The sequence below is a fragment of the Podarcis raffonei genome, chromosome 1 (assembly GCF_027172205.1).
Source record: "Podarcis raffonei isolate rPodRaf1 chromosome 1, rPodRaf1.pri, whole genome shotgun sequence".
NCBI classification, from domain to species: domain Eukaryota; kingdom Metazoa; phylum Chordata; class Lepidosauria; order Squamata; family Lacertidae; genus Podarcis; species Podarcis raffonei.
Window position 1 is genome coordinate 23,010,718 of NC_070602.1, and position 27,059 is coordinate 23,037,776.

The 27,059-nt window shown below is 44.3% G+C and overlaps 1 protein-coding gene and 1 long non-coding RNA gene across 2 annotated transcripts in view; one reads left to right on the top strand and one right to left on the bottom strand.

The window, feature by feature from the left end:
• Nucleotides 1-4,249: 4,249 nt before the first annotated feature.
• On the bottom strand, nucleotides 4,250-6,044 carry LOC128407926 (uncharacterized). Its single transcript, XR_008328933.1, has 2 exons — nucleotides 5,042-6,044; nucleotides 4,250-4,619 (listed from the first exon to the last, which is right to left on the bottom strand). It is a non-coding gene; the product is annotated as an uncharacterized LOC128407926 (long non-coding RNA).
• A 4-nt stretch (nucleotides 6,045-6,048) lies between these two features.
• CCDC88C (coiled-coil domain containing 88C) overlaps nucleotides 6,049-27,059 on the top strand; it is a 93,193-nt gene continuing 72,182 nt past the window's right edge. The window contains exons 1-3 of the mRNA XM_053376944.1: nucleotides 6,049-6,430; nucleotides 9,120-9,220; nucleotides 20,603-20,711. Coding sequence (XP_053232919.1) covers nucleotides 6,371-6,430; nucleotides 9,120-9,220; nucleotides 20,603-20,711 — 270 coding nt within the window. The 5' untranslated portion in view covers nucleotides 6,049-6,370. The remainder of the gene's footprint in view (nucleotides 6,431-9,119; nucleotides 9,221-20,602; nucleotides 20,712-27,059) is intronic.

Sequence of the window (27,059 nt, forward strand, 5' to 3'; positions counted from 1 at the left end):
TCGTATCCGGTTCATTTAACTCCAAAAATGTAAGGGTGTACTCAGTTGTGTTCTTGATTTACAGCTTTCACCTATCTAGGGAGACCTATAAATCTTATAGAATCCTCTTCTCTATATTGAGAGAGAGGGAGAAACCATTGAGTTCACACCAGACAAGTTTGTATAGAATTGCATCCTAAGTCTGCAATTGTATGTAATAAACTTCCTGGGAAGTAAATCCTAGTGAATAACATGACACACAAACATGTAGCCTGACAAAATCTCCTGGGCCCGCTGTCACTGGCAAGATGTCCCAGGAATAGCAGGGTGTTTGGTCCCTTGGTCTGTGAGACCTCCCCCAGCCACATGCAGAGGTCCACAGTCAGTGGTTCACATGGTCCATTTCTTGGTTCTTGGTGAGTTCTGCATGGCGGTTTACTGTTTGCCTGCAGCTGAGCAGGAATAAGATCTTAGCTCTTTAATTACAATTTGCACCCCATGTTTCCATAGATCAGGGACAGGCAACCTGTGGCCTTCCAGATGTTAATACTGCTCCCACACCCCTGAACATTGGCCATGCTGGCCTGGGGTAATGTGAGTTGGGGGTCTAAAAACATCTGGAGGACTACAGCTTCCTAATTGCAATGCCCACTGTGGCCAACACCATTAAGACTACAAAATACAGTAACAACTAAGAGAAACCAAAATAAAAAAGCAGAAAGAAAAAGGAACATTCAGCCAAAAACAAGCAATGCGTAGTAGTGTAAGAGGACAAGGAATCCAGCCAGAGCCCTGCCAAACAAAACAAACCTTGGCCCATCCAGCTGGCTTCCATAGTTATCCCAAATGGTGCCATTGCCATGATTTCTGCAGCACTTGTGACTGACTACTTGAATGTCCGTTTTAAAACAAAGTTTGCCATGGTCACCAGAGTTGCTTTTTTTCTTTGGCTTTAATGTGCTCAATGAATGGTGTTTTTCAGCCACTAGGTGGTGGAAACATTCTTTGCATTGCCTGGTCATGGGGAGTGACACATTGCAAACAATGCCTGTTTTTCTTCTTCTTTGTAATACAGAAACTACGTTTCAAATCTTGAGTGTCAGGACTATACAAGTTATGCAGATGTTAGAACTGTACTCCAGAGAAGCGGACACGGAGCAATGGATCCAAACTACAAGAAAGAAGATTCCACCTAAACGTTAGGAAGAACTTCCTGACAGTAAGAGCTGTTCGACAGTGGAATTTGCTGCCAAGGAGTGTGGTGGAGTCTCCTTCTTTGGAGGTCTTTAAGCAGAGGCTTGACAACCATATGTCAGGAGTGCTCTGATGGTGTTTCCTGCTTGGCAGGGGGTTGGACTCGATGGCCCTTGTGGTCTCTTCCAACTCTATGATTCTATGATTCTACTCACAAGGGTGTCCCATAGCTCACTTTATCTATCCAACACGGGCACTGAAAAGTAGAACATGATCAACAACAAAGTAAGTAGTGACAGAATGCTTAAAGAAGATGCTAGTTGCATTTTGAAAAGCAAAGAGATGGGGCAATAGCTGTTTGAAGTTTATTTAGCCACATACTGTTCAGCATTCAGCTGCCACTTGAATGTTCCTTCGTACAGTTCAGTTGAAGAGCGCATATGTTTTTGCCAAGTATTTTCTTGCTCTTCTTTCTGTCCTCTAGAGCGTTTCATAGAATCACAGGAGAGTTGGAAGGGGCCCCAAGAGTCAATGAGCCATCCCTTGGTGGGTTCGAACCACCAACCTTCTGGTTCAGAGCCTGACCCACTGCACCACCTCAGATCTCCTGACACTTTGTTGTTGTTGTTTAGTCGTGTCCGACTCTTCATGACCCAATGAACCAGAGCACGCCAGACACTTCTGTCTTCCACTGCCTCCCGCAGTTTGGTCAAACTCATGTTTGTAGCTTCGAGAACACTGTCCAACCATCTCGTCCTCTGTCGTCCCCTTCTCCTTGTGCCCTCAATCTTTCCCAACATCAGGGTCTTTTCCAGGGAATCTTTTCCTCTCACGAGGTGGCCAAAGTACTGGAGCCTCAGCTTCAGGATCTATCCTTCCAGTGAGCACTCAAGGCTGATTTCCTTCAGAATGGATACGTTTGATCTTCTTGCAGTCCATGGGACTCTCAAGAGTCTCCTCCAGCACCATAATTCAAAAGCATCAATTCTTCGGCGATCAGCCTTCTACACTTTGTTAGAACACAAAAGTAAATCCATGCCAGGTCTGCTGGCATAATTTCAAAGTAGTGTTATTAACTTGCAGTGGTCATACATATTTTTTTCTGACATTTCTCCATGCAGTTTATTTAACTGCACTTCTCCATGAAACCAGATGAGTCAGACAAAGGGCAGCAAGGAGTTTAAAAGGAAAGAACTGGCATGCATTTTTGCCTTAAGAGTTAACCAATAACTCCCAAGCCAAAATCAACTGCAGTGCCTGCTAACCACAGATGCAGAAGAATGAGCTGTGGTAAGCTGCAGTTCAAAACCAGCAATTCTATCTGTATGTACAAGGCAAATCAAAGGGCATCACTCTTTGGAATTCTTAATAGTTCCCTAGCTTCAACTGAGAATACCATACAATGCCAAGGACATGATGATACTTACATATAAAACAAATATTTTTAAAGGACATGCTATTGCCTTCTAATATCAGTTATTCTTGTTATTATTAGCAGGGTTTGTGAATGCAACGATCCAAATTTATATTTGTGTGTACGATTTAATTTTCATTCAATTGCATTTCCTCCCCCTTTATTTTCATAGGAACATGAGCATAAGATGAGCCTGCTGGACCAGGACAATGGCCCATTCAATCCAGTATCCTGTTCTGAGTGGCTGACCAGGTGTTTCTGAGAAGCATGGAAGCAAGGCATGAGCGCAAGAGGACTTGGCCCACTTTTGATTCCAAGCAACTGGTATTTAGAGGCACAATGCCTCCAACAGTGAAATCCAGTATGCCTGGGAGTGTCTCCACCCCCATAATTCAGCCTGGACACTCAGGTCCAGCTCCGAGGGCCTTCTGGCAGTTCCCTCATTGCAAGAAATAAGGATACAAGAAACCAAGCAGAGGCCCTGTGGAACACCCTCCTATCAGATGTCAAGGAAATAAACAACTATCTGACTTTTAGAAGACATCTGAAGGCAGCCCTGTTAAGGGAAGTTTTTTATTGTTTGATGTTTTATCGTGTTTTTAATATTCTGTTGGGAGCCGCCCAGAGTGGCTAGGGAAACCCAGCCAGGCAGGGTATATATAAATTATTATTATTATTGTTATTATTACTATTAATTGGAACTTAACATGGATAGAAACCATTGATTTCCTTATTTCTTATATGCTATTGAATTACATGTTTTGGATTAACTAAATAAAAAAAACCCCAGTGTGTTAAGTGGAGCATACTTCCATGTAAATGTATATAGGTGTACAGACTTAGTTTGTTCAAAAATAATTCACCTCTTTACTGCTCCTCCCAGATTTGCTCCCAGCATAGAGGAAAAAGGAGAAAGATCACCTATTTATTATTATTTAACCTGTTCAGAGTCTTGAAAATGAGGCAGGCAATCAACTTTCAAAAAAAGAAAGAAAAGTGTGCCAAGAAGTCTGTGGTTAAGAAACACTTGGCTGCATCATCACTATCAAATGTTATGTGCATCTGTACAGTAATTCCCAATTATTAGCCCTCCTCCACTGCAAAAGTACAGAGGTGTGTCCGAAATGCCAAGAGTCTGTTGTAACAAATTGTTAAATAATGTACAGCAGAGATTCATATCTCCAGTAGTGCTTACTTAGTAAAGTGTGTAGAGAGCCAGGAATATACAAACAGGAAGCAATTTCCCACTTAGTTTATATAGTCTTTAAGAGACTGAGAAATTAAAAGTCTGCTATTGTCTTAGGAAGATATGGCCCACCAGAATTCCCTAAGGCATAAATGGCCACTAGAATCAGTCATGACAAAGATCAAGAAAAATACACCTGAAGGTTTTATACAGATGATATCTTCCACCTCCAGGGTTAATTTATATCTATGGCTCTGTTAAGCCTTGAATGCTGGAAAGGAACTCTACTGCTTTGAGTACTACCACCATATGTGGTGGGGTTGCCCGAAAATTTGATACTTTTAGGATAAAATGTTAGTGGATGTTGAGAGTTCTAACAACTAAAGCAAATATTTCAGACCAATTATAATGAGGTATCTGTAAAACAGAGAGAAAAATGGGCCTAAGCAAATCCATGGAGGCAAGCGAGAAAAAAACAGGATTGACAATAGTTTATGGGAAGGAAGGTCACGCATAATAAAATAAAATAATTAATGCATAAGTCCCAATGCTTTCAGTGGAAGTTGCTTTTGAGTGTCTGGGTGAGCGGGTATAAGCGAGTTGCAGAGATGATGCCCCAATTTCAGTGGTCAGACTGGAGGGGCTCACCACCGTTTGGGGCAGAGGCCTAGATGTTTGGTCTCTGTTCCTTGTTTCAGCTCTCCCACTCCTTAAGGTGGTCCTCCTGGTAGCTTATCCACTTAGATCCTCTGGTTTGGCGAGGGTGTTTCTGAATGCCAGATTGATCCATAATAAGACCGTGGGACTTCCTTACCTTGTTTCCCCAAACTGTACTTTCTGCAGGAGCTGTAACAAGGTTCAAATTATTGCTTTATCCCATTTCTACCCCACTAATGAGCTCTCTTTCTCCCCACATGGACCCTGTGAGGGAGGTCAGGCTGAGAGTCTGTAAGTGGCCCAAGGTCACCCCATCAGCTTCCTGGCACGGAGGGGATTTGAACCCTGGCCTCTCCCAGGGCCTGATCCAAAGCTCTAACCACTACACCACCATACCCTCCAACATTTCTTAAATGAAATTAGGGACATCTGAAGGAAAAGCGGGACGCTCTGGGATCAAATTAGAAACCGAGACAGCTTCTATAAATCCAGGACTGTCCCTGGAAAACTGGGGCACTTGGAGGGTCTTCCCCACACTTGCTCCATCCCCCCTTGTCTCCCTTTCCTAAATGATTCCCAGGACTCTGGGGTTAAATCCCCTATATACCTACAGGCTCGCTCGACCAATTCCCTTTGTCCTTTGGAAGCTTTTGGCATGAGTTCATGTTTAAACACAATAGGCCAGCCTAACGCTGCCGTCATGTTTGCAGAGACCACGAGCCCAGAAGAAAAACATCCTGCCGCTCCGAAGAGGGGAATCGAGCCCCCATTCTGGGGGCTTTCGTGGGACGGTATTGTTTCTGCGCTGAAAACCAGAGCCTGCAATTCCTCTCCAGTTTAATCAGCCTGCCCGCCTCCTCCTCCTCCTCCCAGCAGATTGTTGGGGACGCCTCCAAAGTGCAGGAGACCAACCCAGGCGCCTGGGACTGAAACCAGAGGCGCGTGAGGCCACACTTTGCCTTTCCTTTTCGAGAAACCCCAAGGGGCACCCGGCGTCTCATCCGCTCGGAAGAAGTAAAGACTAACTCGCTTCCAACGCGGCTCACATCCACAGAAGCGACGGCGCGCACCGCGGACCCCGCGCAGCTCAAGGGGGCCCGGATCCCCCTCGCGCGCACTTTGTTCTCGCGGCGCAGTTGCTCGCACCTTCCCAGCCCAATTAGCCCAGAGGCACCTTCCATTGGCCAGCTCCAACCCTTTACCCCAGGCTCTCATTTGCAACCAGCGACGTCCATCAAAGTGGGTGGTTTGTGTGTGTTTGCCCTCCCCCGCTCCCCTTTCATCTTCAGTTGTAAAAGAGTTCCCGCTGCAGGTAATAACTGCGCGGCGCAGGAGGACTTTGTCTCTTGCCTGGAAAGAGGAAAAGGGCGAAGCGCGCTAGAGCGCACAGGCAGAGCGCCTGGGACGCGCGTCCTGCTTGGCTTCCAGGAGAAAGAAAACTTTCGGAAGCTTTTCTCAAAAAGAGATCCCTTTTCCGTTTGTTCCTTTCCCCACGCCCGGCCCGTCTTGCGCACCAGCAGCCGCCACGAAAGAGGAGCCACTTGCTACGCCCGGAGGCTTCGGCAAGAGTGCGCCGCCGGTGGCTGAGCTCCCGCCGCCGTCCCCGCTCCTTTGCGCCCGGTCCTGCCCATCAGCAGGTTGTTGGCGAGGGCTGGGCTGCCTCGAGGACGAGAAGGAGGCTGCCGCCGCCGCCGCCGCCGCCGCTTTTGCAAGCAGGAGCGCCGCAGGAGGGCGACTGATCGCGACCCGCGTGTGCGCGTCCCTCCCCGCCGCAGCCCAGGGGGAGGGGAGAAAGGAGATGAGCCTCGTATTGTTTCCCTCGTAAGCCAGTCCGCCCGGGCTATGGGCTCCTCGCCTTTGTTCCCCGCGTGAGCGCAACCAGCTCCAGCCAAAGGCAAACGGAGGAGCCCGCCTCCTCCTCCTCCTCTTCGGGGAGCAACATGGACGTGACCATTTCCGAACTCATGGAGCTCTTTCTGCAGAGCCCCTTGGTGACCTGGGTGAGTTTTTGCAAAGACGCCGCCGTCGCCGCGTTGCTGTTGTTGTTAGCAGTTGTTGCCGGGGCGGGGGGCGGGCTGAGCGCCTCTCTGGCGGAGGAAATCGCCTTTCCTCGTGGGGCTCCTAGGAGAGGCCACCCAGGAAAGGGGGTCGATTTGGGTGGGGAGGGAGAGAGGAGCGACTTGTTGGGGCCCCTTTGGAAAACACCAACACGGAAAGTGTGCTTGTTGCCTTGCTTTTGTTGGCGCTGCTTTCCTCTCGGTTTCCGGAAGGAAAGAAGTTGATGGAGTTTGAAGTGGGTGCCTTGTGCTCCCAAGTAATCCCTGCAGGATTACTTTAAAAGAGAGAGAGAGGAGAAAGAGTGTTAGATTCCCTTATTACCTAACTTGTCGCAAAAGTGGGTTTTCCAAATTAAAAGTTCTTTTATTTTCTTTCAAGCCATGGAACTGTGTTTGGAAATGGTCCATTCATTGTGTTCTTTAAAAAAAGAGAGCTATCTGTGATCAGGCTCATTCATGTTCTGGGATAAAAGATTCCTTTCTCTTTTATGCTATGTGGCACCTTGCTTTCCCGGAAACCCTAAAAGGAAAGAGGGAGTGGACCCCTTAATCTTTTAAACTAGAAGCACTTGTGCATTGTGACTGTTGAGGCTGCTTTGGCCTTGATGCTGCCCAGATAAAGCTTCTCTACAAGAAGAGTAGCGGCATTCAAACCCCACCAAGATCACCAGGAGATTCCCTTTTGAAAGCCATAATTGGCCATAGCTTCCTCTCCCTCACACACTTCTGTTGTGCCCACATGCCGAAGAAGACGTGTGCATGATTGTCACCAAGGGCCGTGGTCTTCCTGTGGTTTGTGTGCTGCTTCCTGTGCAGAAATCCTGCTTAGCACTGGAGGTTGAACCATGAAGGCAGATGGGGCACTGCCCTGCAGACCTCATTCTACCCATAATTCTACCCATAACCAGCCCCACCCACCGGCCTTCTTACTTACTGCCAGTCTAAGGAGTGGCACTGCTTGCCAGCTTCCTCCTCCTTGATCTCAGTGCTGCCCTTGCAGAACTCTGCAAGGAAGAGGATTGGGGGCAAAATTAGGAATGAGTTGGCCTTGCCTGTCATTGGTTCTGGCTCCAGCTTCTGTTGGTCTCCCTAAGCTTCCACCCCACAAGTTCCAATGAGCACCAGCAACCACTGCTACTGTCTTTGGGAATTCATGGCATTGTCTCCTTTCCAACACATAATCCTTCCTTCCTTGGAGCGGGAGTTTACAAAGGAAGGGGACATAGGATTTCACTTAGACAGTACATGCTAGTGACTCTTTCTGGTGTCCCTCCTCCCCTCTGGACCTTTCATCCAGGGCAAGAGAAGTTTTTTGAGGTTGGCCTTTGGAGCCAGTGCAGTTTTAAGGCAGAAACAGTCAGCAAAACCTTGCTTGGAACAGAAGGAGAGCTAGTTGAAGGAGAAATAATTGAAAAGGAAAGGTAGCATGTGCTCTTTCGCCCCACTTGAAGCCTAATATGGTCCATGTGTTTAACTCTCCAGTTGAAATCAACTGGACCAAAAAGCGCCTCACCTGAAACTGGATTGTGGCTGTGAGGTGTGGAAGGAAATGAAGGATGATCAATGATCAAATGCACATCCCTTTGCCCTAAGCGTGAGGATTTCCCCAGTCTTGATTGGCCTATGCTGAATTTACACATGCAGTGGTAGAACTGACTGCACTACTTCAGGCAGTAGGGTAGGGACCAGCATTTTTCAATACTCCCCTGCATATACTCCCTGTACAGGGCCAAGCCACATGTTAGCCAAGGTGTCTCAGGTGGCAGGTTTGGAGAAGCAGTGGATCAATTCCTCACCTGGCTCACCTGCCTGCCTGCAGAGCTGCCCATCTCCATTTTGCTGAGTGGCTACTGACCTTGCTCCTGTGGCCTGGACAACAGCAGTGTAGTGGCCGTGCTCCGAAGGGTTCTCCTGGTCACCACTTCATCTGATCATGGGTCCTTTCTTAAGGGAGAGCCACTGTGGATGAGGCAGCTCTGACAGTAGTAGGCAGTAGCATTTGGTGCTGCAAACAGGACATTGGTGGAGATAATCTTCAGGGCTGGCTCACTCTGAGTAAGGTCTCTTTGTTCCTCTGAATGTTAGGTGAGCAAAATGCCCCCAAGGAGGCTTAGGCTTCAACCTTTCTCCCCAAGTTGTTACCTACTTGCGTGGAGTTGTTACATAGAGGAGGGTTCACAAAAGCTCTCTCCTACCTGCTGTCAGACGGGGTGCAGTCCGTTCTACCACATCAGCAGTCTACCATCTGATTTCTAGACCGGCCGCAACACCTCATGCCATCTGGTGTGCCATAATAAATTAATAGCAGCAAGCAACGCGTACCAGGCCTGTAGAAGAAGGCAAACTTTTCAGGTCATGTTGTTCTCTTTTTTTAACGTATATGTGTCAAGAAGATTAATTGCGGAATGGAAATTGGTTTAAGTAAGATCTTGGAAGGAATCGAGACAATGGCAACTGCTATTGAGATGGATTTGTAGCAGAAATAATGGTGGGTGTTTCCTTAAAGTTAGTGGATACTTTTCTCAGGCATCTTTGCTAACATGACTGAAGGTGACGGGGGCAAAGTTGCAAAGTGTTGTCCCCCCCCCCTTTTTTTGAGATCATTTCCTAATAAAGCTTTTTTTTCTGGCAGGTGAAAACGTTTGGACCATTAGGGAACGATAATGAAGACAAGCTCGCCATGTATATGGACCTTGCAGATGGAGTCTTCCTGAACAAAATAATGCTGCAAGTGTGAGTTACAACTAAAGGAATGAGTGGGGAAACTATGCTTTCAGAACTGGTGGAATGAAAACATTTGTAATGAAAGTCAATGCTATCGATTCAGCACCCTAGTTTCGTGGGTGGCTGTTGCTGCCTCTTTCCTCCTGGGAAAATTAATCATGGTTCACTTTTGGCTTTTGATTGACTTGCTCTTCTGTGCTGTCGCTGAGGGCTTTTCAAAGCCTGAGGTTCCATCACTCAATAGCAAAGTGCACACACTCTTGGGAAGCACATGGTTCCAAGTTCAAATCCTGGCATCTCCAGTTAGAGCAGAGGTGAAGGGCCTGCGGTTGCCCAGTTGGCTTTGAACTGAAGTTCCCACCATTGCTGACTGTTGGTCATACTGGCTGGGGCTGATGGGAGTTGGTGTGCAGCAGTATCTGGCAGGCTGCATGTTCCCCACTGTTGAGTTAAAGGCTCTTGGGACCAGGTATGGGAAAGCTACCTGAGACCTTAGAGAACAACTGCCAGTTGATGCACTAGATGCTAGATGCGAAAGTACAAGACAGCTTCATAATGCCCAAGAGATGCTTAGATGCCGGGAATGGGGAGAGGTTGGCTTTTAAAAAAGGGAAAAAAGGTCACGCCTTTTTATTCAATTTATTCAATAATTCAATTTAGACAGAGAGAACCTTTTCTTTTTTAAACATGAAGTTTGAATGTTCTGAATGTGCTGTCCTGCCAGAAGCAGGGTGTGATATATCAGACAATTTTAGTAGCCTATTGTTCATAAAGCTTTTGCAATCATAAAATCCTTTAGACGTTAACCTAAAATGGTAACGGAGAGAGGGAGGAAACAGTGGTGCCTGGGGAAATATTAATTTGTGCATAAGTGTCTTTTCTTTCTGTCTGTCTCTGAGCTCAGTTAAGCCTAATTTTGACCACATCCCTTCCTGTTACGGATTCTGTAACATGATGAAACAACCTGTTTCATGTGAGCTTTGTGCTTGGCTTGAAACACAGCCACGTTTCAGAAGAGTTTAATCTCAGCAGAATATGTGGACTTGTGATCTTCTTGCCTTAAAGAAAGGTGTAATGTTGTCTTCACTCTCTTAATTCAGTTATCACCAAGCGTCATGTCAGTGTAAACGTTCACAGGTTAGCAGGTCTCCAGAAATACAAAGTTAGTCAGATGTGAAACATGTTTTTAGAGTGGTGACTGTCAGAGCACCTCAGCAGAGCTGGTTTTGCTTTTCCTTGTAGTGGAGTTTTCCGGGGCCAGTGTTGGCAGTGTGCCCAGTTGTGCCTCAGGATCAATGAAATTAAAACCTTACTCCCGAAGGGTTGCATCTGTTTAACAAGAAACCAGAACTGTGGCTTTTGTGTACATCCAGCCTAACCTTGCTGCAAGGTGGTCACAGCTATTGCCTATGACTTTTGCCTTTCATGTCAAGACATTTAGATTCTGCACAGCAGTTACTGCTTTGCTTGTAAATCAGAGGAGGCCTTTTCTCCTCTGCTTCCCACCAACTCCTAAATTGTTTTTTATTGCTTCAGAGAAAGGAATGAATCTGAGTTTCTAGTGCAGACTCATCAGTTTTTCAGGCCTGGTGTAAAACTGTCTTTTAAAGTGTTTGGCTCAATACCTTTTAGTGCTTACTGATTTCAGATTTGACAGCATATTTTTTGACTGACTGAGATAATGTAGGTTATTTTGGCATGTGAGCACTCCCTTTGCTTCCTGCTTTGAGCATCAGTGCAGTAAGGTGCCAATCCCCTTCTGTTAAATAGTCTGAATGCTTCTGGGTTTTTCTTGCCAATTTTATGTGAAATTACATCTGCAATTGGACACTGCATTTCACTGGTGAAATGTATTACCTAGGTGCCATCTTGGAAGGTGGGCTTCGACTCTGTATTTCTCTGATTGCAGCTCAGTTCAGGTTGCAGCCAGACTGTGTTTGCAGAAACTGGAAACAGAGAAGGCAGTATTATTATTTCTGCTATTGCTGATTTACCTAAGAGCTGGAGTGAATGGGTCTTGGTTGGAAATGGATGCAAATACTGCCTCGTGCATTTTTATTTTTATTTTAATCACTGCTTCCCTATCTGTAAAAAGGCAGTGACATGAATATTATCTTGTTCATTCATTCAAGGCTAAGTGGTGGAAATTGATTCTCATTTTACCATTGTGGGTGGAATAGAACTAAAAATGACCTTTTTTTGCACCATTTACTGAGTTCTGCATTTGCACATATACTTTTAACTGATCCAATGCCAATCTAAAAAAAATGATTTAAAAAAATATTATTATCAAAGATCCAAGTTTGGAGAGAGTGTGTGTGTCATTTTCTTCTTTTAAGTGCAATAATCTTATCCTCACTTTCCTGAAAGGAGGCCTTGTTGAATTCAGTGGGGCTCATTTCTGAGTACACATGTATAAGATTGTGCTGCATTTTGTTTCATGTAGGATGCAATGTAGGGATGCTGGTGGCGCATCCTTCACTTATACAGTACATGCTAGTGACTCTTTCTGGTGTCCCTCCTCCCCTCTGGACCTTTCATCCAGGGCAAGAGAAGTTTTTTGAGGTTGGCCTTTGGAGCCAGTGCAGTTTTAAGGCAGAAACAGTCAGCAAAACCTTGCTTGCCAGTGCAGTTTTAAGGCAGAAACAGTCAGCAAAACGCCAGCTCCCTCGGCCAATAAAGCGAGATGAGCGCCGCAACCCCAGAGTTATCCGCGACTGGACCTAACGGTCAGGGGTCCCTTTACCCTTTACCATTATTTTTATTGCGTTCAATCTGTATCTGTTTGTGTCAATAAACTTTTAATTAAAATAAATGAATTTGCTGGTGATTCAATTGCTTTCATATGAATCCTGGTGTTTCAGGGAGAAGAATAACTTCCCCATATCTTAACACCTGTCTCCTTCCAGCCTCCCTTACCCAGTCATAGTAGCTCCTGGGACTCGACTCTACCTTCAGATTTTATAAGTGGTCTTAGAGAGAGTAGCTGCCACTATTTCCCCTAGAGTCTGCCACCATCACCAACATAAAGAGGTGGAGCACAGCAGAGGCAGAGGGGAGAGGAAAGCAAAGGAGAGCCCCATACAATATGAATTGTCCTGAGCTCTGCACATAATAGGAGCAGGCATTATGTGAGGGGTTGGGGCACAGAACCGAGTTATCTGTGATGCAATTAGTCAGTTAGTTAAGTATTTTTATTTATTGACTTGACTGGGGGGGCAGCTGCCCCCCTCCAGGGACGGCCCTGCAATCTACCGAAAATCACCCAGAAATCTACATCTCCCATTCGCTCTATAAGATCTAAAGATAGTTCCCTAAAAATGCTGTATGAGATAAAGATATTCAATTATGTCTCAACTTGCAAGGCGTGGGTAGAGTGTGTGTGCACACTTCATAGCAGTAATTTAAATTGGCTATGGCATTATGGAGAGAGAGAGAGAGAGAGAGAGAGAGAGAGAGAGAGGGGCTATCCGAAGCCTTTTAAGGTCATGAGAGCTACTGAAGTTTAATCAGTCCCTGGAGCATACACAAGAAACTCATTTGACTAGCCATCCTTGCATTCTCTATCCCAATGGATTAGTTAATCTTTTAAAGCTGTGTGTTCTACATGGAAAGAGGTCCATCAGTCAGACACACAGCATCTTCAGGGAGGTTGCCCAGCTGTCTAACCACCAAGTTGCAGTTCTGATATACACACACACTCTCCAAGAACGAAATTTAGCGGACTTACCTACCTACTGAGCTTCTTTTAAATGCATAATAGTACCATATTGCATCCAAAAGGTAAAGGTAAAGGGACCCCAGTCCCAGACGACTCTTGGGTTGCAGCACTCATCTCACTTTAATAGCCGAGGGAGCCGGCGTACAGCTTCCAGGTCATGTGGCCAGCATGACTAAGCCGCTTCTGGCAAATCAGAGCAGCGCATGGAAACGCCGTTTACCTTCCCGCCAGAGCGGTACCTATTTATCTACTTGCACTTTGACGTGCTTTCGAACTGCTAGGTTGGCAGGAGCTGGGACCGAGCAACGGAAACTCACCCCGTCTCGGGGATTCGAACCGCCAACCTTCTGATCGGCAAGCCCTAGGTTCTGTGGTTTAGACCACAGCGCCACCCACGTCCTTCCACAGCGCCACCTGCGTGAGAGAAGACAAACAAAACACAGATACAGAGGAGGGTTTAAAAAAACAACAACCCTAGAAACTACTGAAAATAAAGTGCGGCATTCAATTGTTGCCTAGGAGAGGAAAAGGTGGGTCAATTGAGTTCTCAATAAAACCTCTCCACGTACTTGTCTTTAGAGCAGGGGGTTTAGTGGGCTGTCCAACTGAGTTAGCATAGGAGAGAAATTTATCAGCAAATTTGGAACAACGAAAAGCAAGTTACTCTTCACACAATGGATTGTCACAAGGTGTGCTGCTGGGCCAGCCACTTGGATGGCTTTGAAAGGGTTCAGATAAAGTAATGGGAGGTTGGTATAGCCGGTGACTGCTGTTCATAAGCACAGAAAGTACTTCCTCTGGACAAAGAGACAAGGGTGGCCTCCTGGCACCCTAGCCTTGGCATTGCTAGAGGGTGTACTGTTGTCACCACTTATCCCTGTTCTATGGGGCCTGCATGGCTATTACTGTCCTAATCAGAAACATGTTTTGCTCATGCTGGATAACAGATATAAAGCAAAATTCCCAAATGGCTTTGTCAACTTTTGAGAAAACATTTGCATGGTCACTCCACCCAGTGAATGGAATTTGACATGTGTACATGCTGGGGGAAGGGGAGTGCAACAACCACTGCGAATACCTGATACAGTCTCCTCTGCTTTTAAATGGAGGGCTAGATAACTTGGGTCTCCAGCTGCTTTCGAACTGCAGTTCCCATCATCCTTGACTACTGCTCTTGCTAGCTAGGGATGGTGGGAGTTGTTGTTCAAAAACAGCTGGAGACCCAAGTTTGGGAAACACTGGGTTAGAACAATGTTGTCGGACTCCGCAATTCCCAACACACCTGACTGTTGACTATGCTGGCAAGGGATTATGGGAGCTGGAGTCCCAACAGCCTCTGGAGGGCCACAGTTGATTTAAAGTACAGTGGTACCTTGGGTTAAGAACTTAATTCCTTCTGGAGGTCTGTTCTTAACCTGAAACTGATCTTAACCTGAGATACCACTTTAGCTAATGGGGCCTCCCGCTGCCGCCACGCGATTTCTGTTCTCATCTTGAAACAAAGTTCTTAACCTGAGGTACTATTTCTGGGTTGGCAGAGTCTGTAACCTGAAGCGTCTGTAACCTGAAGCGTCTGTAACCCGAGGTACCACTGTATTCTGGACATCTTGATGGGAGCAAACACGGTGTGGCTGTCTCTCCACCATTGTCTGCTTTGTGCGCTTCCCAGAGGTACTTGTCTGGATGGCGTTCGGAGAGAGTGTCGTAGACCTTTGGTCTGGCAAAGCAGTTCATCCATTTTCATATTATGGTCTCGCCGTGCATAGTCATCCAACTGAGACCAAGGTGAAGGACAGCCGGCAAATTGATGCCTGTAAGACAATCTACTTCTATCCCTCCTGTGTTTCATAGGCATGTCTGTTTTGCCAGTATCTGCACTTAATATTTTATTAACCGCTTCCCAGGTGGTAAGCTGGAGAGCCATACCTTAGCCATTGTTCCAGGGGCAGGGGCTTGTTATACAAGGAGAGTTCAACAAGTTATATTGCTTGTCTTTCATTGTCCCCTGTATCATAGCTTCCTTACTGATCTCACTGGGCGGCCAGTAAAATATTTGTGAACCCAAAACTAATGATTAGATGGTCAGTTCTTAGTGAACACTACTGAAAATTACCAGAAGACTCTTAAAACACAGACAGCCATTCTTTCATTCCCTCCTCACCACTCCCTGTGTACGTTTCATATGGCAGAGTGGCCATGGAAACACTTTCAAGGAGTTTCACATAACAACTGTTGTGTGCTGAGTTCTTTTATTCCTAGCTAGAGAAAGCAATAACCATATACGCCCCACATAATAAGGACAGCTGTAGAGAAATGACTAAACTGTATAGGCTGTAAATAGTGCTGAAACCAGGATGTGGTGAGATCAGCAACTGCCCATCACCAGAAGATAGGTGCATGCTTTCAGCTGCTCATCATGAGTGCAATGTTGCACGCCAGATCTCGAACACAGGAGCAGGTCAGGAAACTATTGTCCAAGTTAGGGCAGCAGCTGGGACACTCTCACAAACTGAGTGCATAATACTGGCCAAATTATTTTGGGAACAGAGACAGATTTCCCAGAGTGGGATTTTCTATCTGGCGGCGGGGAGGCATTAATAAATTGAAATCCATTTCCTGCCCTTTATTTATAAATATTTATATCTTCTTTTTCTTTGGTGATCACTCGTAGCTGAGTAAGATTGTCTTCCATAAACATGGCCTGATGCTGGTTTATAGCAGTATTTTTTATTGATGGCCAAAATCAGATTGCCCCACTTTGCCCAATGGCTCAAAGGATTCACTCTTGTGCTTTGCACAATATGGCTTAGCTGTTGTTAAGTCCCCATAAATGTGCAATAAAATGCTTAATAAACTCACCTGCTCCCAGAATAATAAATAACTAAATAAAAATGGCTGCAATAATAAGCTAATAAGAGCTTGAAAATATTGAAACAGGCATCTGTGTAAAATGCTTTGGAATTTCTGATGCAATAGGATAGAATTGTGCTCATGAGATGCTCCTGTCAGCAGAAGTGGGGAGCTGGCTTTCACTGATACCACCTTCCCCCTTAGTCCCTTGAAAATCTGTTCCAGAGCATCGGAGGACTGTTCAGCACAGCGTGAAAGGTGGTTCGAGGTACTGTAGGGAAAGGTAGGATCAACAAATAAATGCTACCAAAGGCTGTTCCAGTGGGGGAACTTCCACTGGATCCCACTTCCTTCTGAAAATGGAAGGAGCCATTTTGTTCACAAATGGTTGGTTGGAATCCCAGACATACATCTTTTGAACTGTTCCCCGGGGAACCTGGAGGTTCATTGGAAGCTTCTCAGCAGGGTTCCTCACCATAAAGATAAGAAAGAGTGGACAGCTCTGCCCACCACACCTGCTATTTCCCCCCTGGCTTGTGCAGCTACCGCAGAGTGTTTGTTTTGTTTTAGAACCAGCTCTCAGCTCATCTACGAGGCATTGACGGGAGCGAACTGGTTTTTCTACTGCCTCCCTCTACTCAGCGTGTCTCCTATTTATATTTTTTATATAATATAATATCCTGCATCTCAAACACAACGGTTCTTGAGGCGAGTAAAATGCTCCCTGAAATTCTCTCTCTTAATGTATCAGAGTTTCTTAGCAGGTGAGTCAATGAGGAAAAGGTTCCCTGAAATAGAGAATAGCATTTTCCGGCTTTTGAAAGTTTACCCAAGCCTCTGTAGAAGCTCTTTGAACAAAAACAATTTCCGCACCTATTTGGCATTTCAGTTAATCTTGGCATTTTTAGCATAAAGGTTAGACATGAGCTTGTTTTTCCATCATGTTCTTTCCAGTACACTACACTACACTGTGATTATAATTGCAAGCAATAGAAAACTGGCCTTCGGAAGTCGTTTATCTTTCATGGCTGTAGTACAAGCAGTGGCAGGTGCCAAATATCCTAAATCAGTGTGTTTTCTTTTACTTTCTGTTGACTCAGGACAGTGAGCTAACAGGTACTGGCTCTGTTGAATAGCCAGAAGAGCCTGTTGATATGCATATAAAACAATGTGGAAATGTGAACAAATCTGTGAAACCTCTGCTTGTTCAGTTCCCCACCCCCAACTTTGATATATTTATTATAGGCATTTGCAACCTGCTCTTTAGCCAAAGCTCCCCAACCAGAGAAGCTCCCATGCCCCAAATTTATTATATAAACAAAGACAAGAACAACCCACAGTCCCTTTCAACTCCCAGAATTCCAAAAGTGCACCTGGACCCAGACAGGCTTCTAACCCAGACAGGCTTCTGGATTAGGTCATGTTTGATGCTGAGAGCTCAGTTGGCAGGCTCTCTGAGAGTTAAATGATTGAGTTCATATATTCTAAAATTAAAGGAAAGGCGAACAAAAGAATTTTGGGCCCACAGGGCACATGGCTGTGATGTGAATTTGCCAGAGTGTGGTATTCACACGCTATGCCTCCTGGTGCAATTTGCTTTCCTTTTGTTTTTAAAACTTACTCATCTCCCGTATATCAGTTTCCAAACTTTCTTCCCTGCAGACCACCTAATGGGTTTTCCACCTGTTGGAGCAATTGTAATGTCTTTGCACTTCAACCCTGGCTTTAGACATGATTGGGAGGAACCCACACTTGAAGATAATGGTCTGCTGCTGTCATGTAGTTTGGACATTACTCGTGTCTGGTATCATCACGGGCAGGGAAGAGATTTTATTTATTTATTAATAAATTTATTTATTTGGTTTTTCAGCTTAAAATTTTATAATCACATATACAACATACAACATAAAAACAAGATTCCAAAGAATCTCCTGGACTTCCCTCCTCCCCTTTCGTGGGTCCTATTGTTAGTCATTTCCTCCCGTATCTTTTATAATAATCCAAGTCTTTTACACCTCCGTTATGTCCAAAATTCACCATTAAACTACAAGTATTCCAATCCTACTAACGATTTTAGCTGTTCACAATGGTTTTTAAGATAATTTATAAATTCCCCCCATTCCTTATTAAAATTTTGGTCTTCCTGATTTCTGATACTTCTGGTCATTTTTGCCATTTCGGCATAATCCATCAACTTAATGGGCAGGGGAAGAGATTTAGCCCCCCCCTCAAAGTAGCCCTTTACTCCCCTGCCAGTGAATAGCTGGCAGGGGAGTAAAACCTCCACTGTGAGTGGAAGCAAATCTTGCCCATCACCCCTGGAAATGGGGAAGCCAACCCACTCCTGACACAGTAGATTTGGGAGTAAATTCCTTTCCCCCTTTCAAACATTTCCAGTGTAGGAGGGGTGTGTTGGGTTTTCCTATGTTTTCCCAGCTTGGTGGGCTATTGGTAGTGAGGAAAACATTTATCCTCTCTCAGGCGATGCAGGTCCATGCTTGGTTTGGGGGAAGATGAGCGCCTTGGGTTTGGAAAGGAGACCTTGTGCCCCTTGTGCCATCCATGGCAACTGCTTTCCCCTCCTTTTCCTCCCCTTCCCCATTCAACCTTGATGGTTCATCTTGCTACAAGTTAATACAGTCATACCTTGGGTTGCGAAGGTGATCCGTGCGGGAGGCATGTTTGCAACCCGCATGCGCATGGTGCGATTTGGCACTTCTGCACATGCATGTGACGCCATTTTGTGTTTCTGTGCATGTGCAAGCACCAAAACCTGGAAGTAACCCGTTCCAGTACTTCTGGGTTCAACACGGCCCACAACCCGAAAACGCGCAACCCGAAGCGTTCATAACCCGAGGTACAACTGTAAAGCCCAAAGTACTATATAGACAAACCTGAGTTAAAGGGGAAGTGGTCTGATGAAATGCTGCGCTGCGGAGTGCTGCTGCTCCAAGGCCAAACTTTGCCTTTTGTGATGGAGCCAGTTTAACAGCCACCAGTCTTGACAACCTAGAACCAAAAGCCTTTGGGTTCTAATCTTTCCCAGACATCTTTGAAAGCCTCAAGCTTTTGCTTGTTGCCATTGCCTGTTTTATTTTAAATATTATTATTCATTAGATCTCTGGCATGTGGATGAATTGGATTGAGCTCCTTGTAAGGAGAGCTTTCGTGTTTTGTTTGTGAGCAGCACAGCTGGGCCTCTTGTGCCCTGTTTTCATGCTGGGCAAGGGACAGATTCCACCAGTTGGTAGATCAGTCCTGGTGGCTGCACCAGCAGTTTCCTCTCAGTCGTGGAAATCGCCTCTGAGGAAGGCTGGGACTGTGTGAGCACGGTGAATTTGTTTAAAAACCAGCTCTGAATTTAAAATTTCAGCCTTGTGCACCTGATTTGATAAGACTTGGTGAGTAGCTTGGGGTAAAAAACTAACCAAGTGTAAAATGATCACATTGTTACAACAGCTCTTACACAACTGAGGTTTAAATACCGTGAAACAATCTGTTTTCCTTTAAGGTAAAAAAGACTTCCTTAACTGAGAAATACTCAAGGTTAGGCTGCCAATGTGCTTGCCTTTGTGAAAGACTTCATTTGTCTGTTTCTTTATTATATAACTGCTACTGCCGTTTAATTTTTGCACATAATACATATAGCAAGCTAGGTGCTTTTCAAATAAGACAGTTTCTGACTAGTCTATGCATACAGTAGAAAGAATATTGAGGGGGTTGACTTGTATCTGGAAGCCGCCCAGAGTGACTGGGGTATAAATAATAACCTCATTATCATCATCACCATTATCACTTCAGTCTGTAGATGAGCGAGTCACTTTTTTATTCTGCCTGTTAAGTGGGGAAACAAGTACAATGGTGATATGTCATAGCTGGCTCTTTCTTTCTTTCTTTTTTTGGTTTAATTTTTTTTAAAAAAACTGCAGTTCTTTACTTGGTAGAACATAGAAAAACAGCCTTTCTATTTGCATTCTGAAGTGATACTGTTTACAGTACAACAGTACAGTGGTACCTCGGGTTACATACGCTTCAGGTTACATACGCTTCAGGTTACAGACTCCGCTAACCCAGAAATAGTACCTCGGGTTAAGAACTTCAGGATGAGAACAGAAATCGTGCTCCGGCAGCGCGGCAGCAGCAGGAGGCCCCATTAGCTAAAGTGGTGCTTAAGGTTAAGAACAGTCTCATCTTAAGAACGGACCTCTGGAACGAATTAAGTACTTAACCCGAGGTACCACTGTACAGCACTGTATAGTCTACTCTATTACCCCATTACCTTGGGAAGCATGGTATCAAAGTCATTATAAATGTTAAGTAGAATGAGATGTTCGTATTTTGGACCACAAAATTTAATTCTGCAAGTAGTAGTTTTAATTTTGGAATATTGTCTATAGGACTCCCTATATGTAGTGAAACTAGGACAATTCTCAATCTCTCTCTCTCTCTCTCTCTCTCTCTCTCTCTCTCTCTCTCTCTCTCTGTGTGTGTGTGTGTGTGTGTGTGTAAAGGCTAGGTTAACACTTTTAGCCTGCAAGCTTAGCTCTCCAGCCATCTATTTTGAAATCTCAACCTTGCACCTTCAGCCTGAAATAGACCACTTCTGAATCCTAGCACCTCATTCTATCTAACTTGTGGAATGACCTTGTGATTACGAAGGTCAAAGAGGTTATGGAATTTACAATGGGTTTGGATATTTCGGGAAGTAGCAAAGGAGCAAATAAAGGGCAATTGAGGGACATAGCAAAGATACTGTTTAAACAACAAAGTAATTACTGAATTCCTTTGGATTTCCTAAAATCCCAGCCTTCCTCTTTCAGAGATCCGCGACCCACAAACCAGCGTGTCAACAAACATGTCAACAACGATGTCAACCTACGGATTCAAAACCTCACCATCTTAGTCAGAAACATCAAGACCTATTATCAGGTATATCTTATGTGCTTTTTGTGCCTGGTATGCTGAAGAGACACTTGCCACAGGAAATAAAAGAGGAAGTGGTCTGTGATGAAATGTTTTCAGTTAATGCTCTGATCCTTGCAGCAAATCAGGTGTGGATGCATTTAAATGGGAAGAGTATTTTAGCTCTACATGACCACACATTCCCTTTTCCACCTCCTGGAATGGTACTGGGTGGTTTGTGTAAAATGTTGGACAGTAGACCTGGCTGCGAATTTGTTGAAACAAGCTACCTTCAAACTGTGTTTTTAAGTGTGCATTGCCAATTTCCCAGAAACCCTTGACCTTAGTAGGCTTGCCAAAGAATTCCATAGTTCAACATCCATCATTGATCAATAAGTAGTAATTTCCTCTGACATTCTTCTTCATTAATTTACTCTTCTGTGACTTGCATCCAGTTTGAAATGCGTGCAAAATGTATACATGGTCAGGACAAAAAAAATCCATTAATAGGAACCATGTGTGGCCGTATGAGGGATTTTGGTTTGTGTACTTGGACTATTGGTCTGCTTGAGTAATACGTTTAAAAAGAATGTCACCCCATAGCTCACATTTTAAGAGGACTTCCAATTTCTGTTCTGCAATAATACTTTGACACAATGGATATCAGACACATCAACCTCGGCTCCCTGAATATTTGTTTTAAGGGAGCCAGGCCCCCTCAAATTAAGGCATCCCTGAGCGTGTCACAGGTTTAATGGCCAGCTCCTCCAGAGCTCTCGGCCTCCTCTGTCGTGCACAGTTCGTCACACAAGCACGACACGCGCTGGGCCCTTTCAGTCTTGGGGGCAACCTGACACCTCTGATGAATATCATCCAAAAATTTTATGGAAACCAAATATCAAGTCTAAAATAGAATATACAGTAGTATTTTTCTCTAGATGAATGTGACCACCAAATATTAAGTGTCTCATGGTGATTATTATTCTGTACCACCACATCATAGTCAGGCCAGTGTACAATGAAAAGACATGAAATACAATTAAAACCAATGCAAATAAATTTCAAAGTGTCTACCAAAAAAAGAAAAAAGCTAAATTAATAGGTTAAAGATGTAGGTGGAAGAATTCAGTAGTTAATGCCGCACAGAAAAACGATTGAATAAATTATTTTTTAAAAGTCAGGAAGACAATCAAACCTGCAAACCGTGGGATTTTCAAAAACAAAATCTGTGGTATCTGTGATAGTTGGAAGGGTTAACTTCTGAGTCTCCTCAGCTATAATGCTTGAATGTGCCATCAATGCAATAATTAGAGCAGCTTCCCTTGTGAAGTGCTCCCATTGTGTAGTGTCTGGGAACTAGCTTTCATTGTTCACCCTCAGTTTGCATATGTTGCAAATGTTCCCATAGAACAGCAGAGGTTGATCAGTCCATGCTTCTCTTGGAGATTCCCTGTTGTGTATAAATTAATTCTGACTACTCAGTTGCGTACTGCTAGAAAGGTCAGGCATGTTTCATTGTTTCTAATGAATTAGGAAAACACACAAGCAGATGCGTGGGTTGCATGCATTCCTGGATCATGCATGCTTTGTAGTCCTCAAGATATGTAGAAAAACAGAGTTTACCTGTGGGGCTTTTGTGTGTGTGTGTGTGTGTGTGTGTGTGTGTGTGTGTGTGTGCTGATGTCCAATTTCATCATACAGTAGATGAACGACTTCACTACAGAAGAGCATGTGGTTCCATCAGGATGGCTATTTTTGCAATGCAGATTACAGTGAAAGTAATGTACTTTATACATGTCGATATTTCTGTCCAGTGCAGAAGCTCTGACTTTCACTCCAAGGTCATTATAGAACCTGGCATGTAGAAATCATGCCTGAGAAGTATTAAAAGAAATAATAACAACATATAGAGGTGCCCTAAGATTTTGCCAGTTAATCATTGGCCATCCTGCTATTACATTCCTGCTTTTCAGACAGATGGTTCTCTAAAACACACAGAGTCAGAGGGCTTGGAAGTTGGTGGAGGAGAGAGAAATAACTCAAAATCAGGCAGCTAACCTGTTCCAGCATCTTACCAGCAGTTCCAGGCTGCTGAATGTATTTTTATACCCTCATAAATCTAGTTGCTATTATTGTAATGTGAATAGTAAAAATCTGCATTTCATAACGTAGGAAGGCTGGTAGCAAGACAGAGTGTGTTTTTGTTTCTTTTTATCCTGTGTCTCCAAATGTCTAATTACGTGGCTTCTTTGTCTTGCTGCTGCTTTTGTCTCTGGAATAGGTTGTGTTCTGTTTCAGAGTGCAAAAAGGGCACTATTAGAACAAGTGTGTTGTTTTTGTTTTCGTTTTTTAAAGTAGAGCAGCTTTTGAAAAACTCCCATGTGGGTTTAGGAAGACCCAGAAAAGACTTCGCATGTCGTAACCAATTTCCAGCAGGTTACCTAATTTTGTGCCGTATGTAAAACCAGTTGTGCGGTCTGATAGTTATCAGAGTAATTTATCAGAGTAACCCCCTCTCTGCCCTTTTCATTTTTAAATAAAAGCTTTGGGTGCGCTACATTTTAAGCAGTATCTCCTAATAGCAGGAGGTAAGCTGGGTTAGCAAGGGAAAATGTGATTGATTTAAATTGCAGCCGGGAAAAGGGGCGGGGAGGGGGAAGGTTCCTGAGAAACAATAGAAGTGAGATTTGCTGCTTCCGCAAGGGAAGTGTGAACTTCAGAATGCCACATTTTTAATTATGGTTTTCCTTTGTCCAGTTCTTTGCTGAACAGCTATATCTTTGTAGGATTGTGTCTTGGGATAAACAAATGTGGCATGTTTAACTTTGTTATTCTTTGGCAGGTGAAATTGCATAGTAGTCACTTTTTTTAAATCCCCCGTTATATTATAATCCTTCAGCTTGGGCTTCTTAAGAGAGCAGGACCAGTAAACCTTTGATCCACCCCCATCTGCCTGAAAATCAGATATGAATACATTCCATAATGTATGTGTTTTGACATTTACTGTGTTTTGCTTTTTTGGTTCTGAAAGAGAGCACAGCCTTGAAGCCACACTGCCAATTAAAGCATGTTTGGCTCTGTCCCTGGCCTCTGAAGAATTTATGGCTGTAGCAAAATTCTGATCTGAAAATCCATGTAGGGAACCCTGATGAAATTTTTGTCACACTTTGGGTGGTAGCATTTATTATTTCTACAAGAACTGCAGCACTCACAACAGTACTTCTGTTTGTTTATTTGCAAGGTCTCTTGCCCACCCTTCACTATAAGGGCTTGGGGCAGGTTAGAAAGAAAAATAATGTATGATGATAAAAGCAAATAAAACATAATTTGCAATTATGAAACAAACAAACCCATTCCAGATGGAAGAGAACAGCATAAATTCAGCAAAAGAGGATGGTCCCACAGAAAAAAAAATCCCAACCCACGCCTTAATTGTCAAGTGAAACACAGGCAATTGTAGTATTGCAAGCCATGTTGAGTGTTAGGTAAGACAAGTGTGGCCTTCCAACAAAATGTTGTAGTGTGGAGTGTTCATGTTTAGGGTGCTAACCTGGGAAATTTTGGGAAGAAGGGTGGCATAGAAATGTAACAAATATATTCCCTCTTCTCATAACAATGGTTCACCTCTGATCAGAAAGTATGTACTTAAGATACTGGAATATATTCAAACTAAATTGGGTGAGGGGGGCCACAGTGTATTTTGTGCAAGGGCCGGAGTATGGCTGCCACAGCTTTTTATGCAGTTGTGTTTGAGGGCTAAAGTTGGTGTTGTGCAGCCTGAAAGCCTTACTTTCGCTATACGTTATTCTCCATTGGATCTTGAAGGGAAAATCTTTTTTCCCCCCTTTTGGAACCCTCTGGCATTGAATTTATAAGGGATAAAACTAAATGTGAAATACAGATAATTTTATGATGGTCTCAAGCAGGAATCAGACACACAGTGTATGAAATGAGTGGCTTAAGCATTGTGGTTCCCTAGCAACTCTTATCTCATTTAAAAATTGCTGTTAACACTTGTGTGTACAAAGATTGCCGAAAGAGGTTTCCTAGATTTCCTGAGTTCAGAGTCTCTGCTCAGAGCAGGGTAAAAAAAAAGCAACAGAAACTTACTTAACTCTTGGCATGTTTGGCAGTTACTCGTGAACCAATTTTGAGGCCCTTGTGTGGTAAAGTAGCATATGCATTTTTCTCTTTATACAGAAAAAAATATTGCCCAGGTAGTAAAATAGGTTGGTAGTCCAGGAATATAGATTTGATCACTAGTGTATAATAATAAAATACTTGAGTTACAACAATTTAAAATACAGCATCATTAACAGTTTAAAGCAAACTAACAACCTCAAAAATAGGATGTGCCCTAAAAATGTACCTCTCGTGTGCCAAAGGCATAAAGAAATGTGTCTTCAGCGTACAAGGAAAACTACTGATTCACGAGGGTGCCAGTTGCACTCCTTTGGGGAGGGAGTTCCACAGCTTAGCAGCTGCCACACAAAATGTTGTCTCCTGGGCCACCTCCACCTCAAGCTTGTGAGGGGGGTGGGAGTACCAAGAGGGTCACCTCTTCTGATTAACACCTAAGAGGGTCTGTAGGGAAGGGGGCAGCCTTCCAGGCATTTGGGGCCTAAGTCATTTAGGACTATAAACACTAATGTGAGCACCTTGAACTGGGCTTAGAAATTGACTGGCAAACCCTTGTTTTAAAAGGGAGGTTGTATGAGGTCTAAATGGAACCTCAGTTAGTAAATCTGGCTGCTGAGTTTTTGAGCCAGCTGAAGTTTCAGAGTCTTCTTCAACAGCCTCACATAGAGGGTGTTGCAATAACGCAGTCCGGAAGTTTCCAGAGTATGGAGTACAGTGGCCGAGTCATTTCTGTCCAAAAGGAGCCGCAGGTGGCAAACCAGGCAAACCAATGCACCCCTAGCCACTGAGGTCACCTGAGCATGAAGTGACAGTGTGGAATTTAAGACTACACTACAAGGAGCGAACCTGCCCTTCCAGGTGCAACCACACCTCTTGGATGTGAGGACACCAAACACCTCTGTCTTTTCCAGATTCAGCTTCAATTTGCCTGTACTCAGAAGGATAAGGGAGACAAGGAAGTAATATCTTCTCATAGTGACATTTAAGGCTATAGTCCAGGCATAGGCAAACTCGGCCTTCCAGATCTTTTGAGACTACAATTCCCATCATCCCTGACCACTGGTCCTGTTAGCTAGGGAGTTGTAGTCCCAAAACATCTGGAGGGCTGAGTTTGCCTATGCCTGCTATAGTCCTATGCTCACCTACCTAGGAATAAGTCCCATTGAGCCAACCATTTTTGGTTGACAGGCCTAGGATTGAACTTTAAATTTAACCAGGTGTTGCCCTAGATCTGACTGAGGTGTCTGGATGGTACCAGAGTATAACGTTGAAGCAGGATACACCTCTCTGGGGAGATGGTGCCAAAGTTTTGGAGTTGGTACAGCCTCGGTGTAGACGCTTGCAGTAATACATGCTTTTATTGGCATGTTTGGTGTGGGGGTTTTCAACCCAGCACAGATACTGACTTTCGGGTTTTAAGCCATTTCACTTCTATCACACTTTAATCTGGCTAATATGAATTTATTCAACAGACTGATATACCTTCTGTGGAGCTGTCGCTGTCAGAATCACTGAACACGAGATATAATTGCAGCAAAGCATAGGAACGAGGCAAAAACAAACAATCCTCATCCAGCCATGGTTGAAGCTAATGTGTGCTAATGCATAAGAGATTGGCATGGTGGCATCTGGGGCTGGGTAACGTCTGCAGTTAACCATGCAGCGTCGAGACCATTTTGACATTCATTGGGGAAAAGGTCACTCTGGGGTTAATGCTTGGCTTATTTGGAACAGCTGTGTTGTGCTAAGGCTTAAAAGGCTGTGTTCCCCTGGGAACTTGGAAGAATCCATAGCTAGAAAATGGAAGCAGGTGGATCTCCTTTAGGAATCTGTTGGCTTATGGAAGCCCAACATACTCAGTGTATTTCGGATTCAACACCTCGTAAAAGGACCATAAATGTTTACAATTGTTTGACCCAGCAGAAGGTTGTTCCTCTTTGTACTGAGTGTTGGGTGTTCTCCTCTCGCAGAGCTACAAATCCCAGAGTTCCCTGGGAAGAGAGATTGGCTGCTAAGCCACTTGAGAACTGGAGCTCTGTGAGGGAAAGAGGGGTCTCCTAAGAACTCTCAGCACCTTTAACAAACTACACTTCGTGGGGTTCTTGTGGGGAAGCCACGATATCGTGGTACGATACTGGTTTAAATGTATAGTGCAGATGAGGCCTGTTTCCTGCTTCTCTGCTTCCACTTCCAATGCTGCCACCTCCTCCTGAACTGGAAGAAAATTATTGTTGA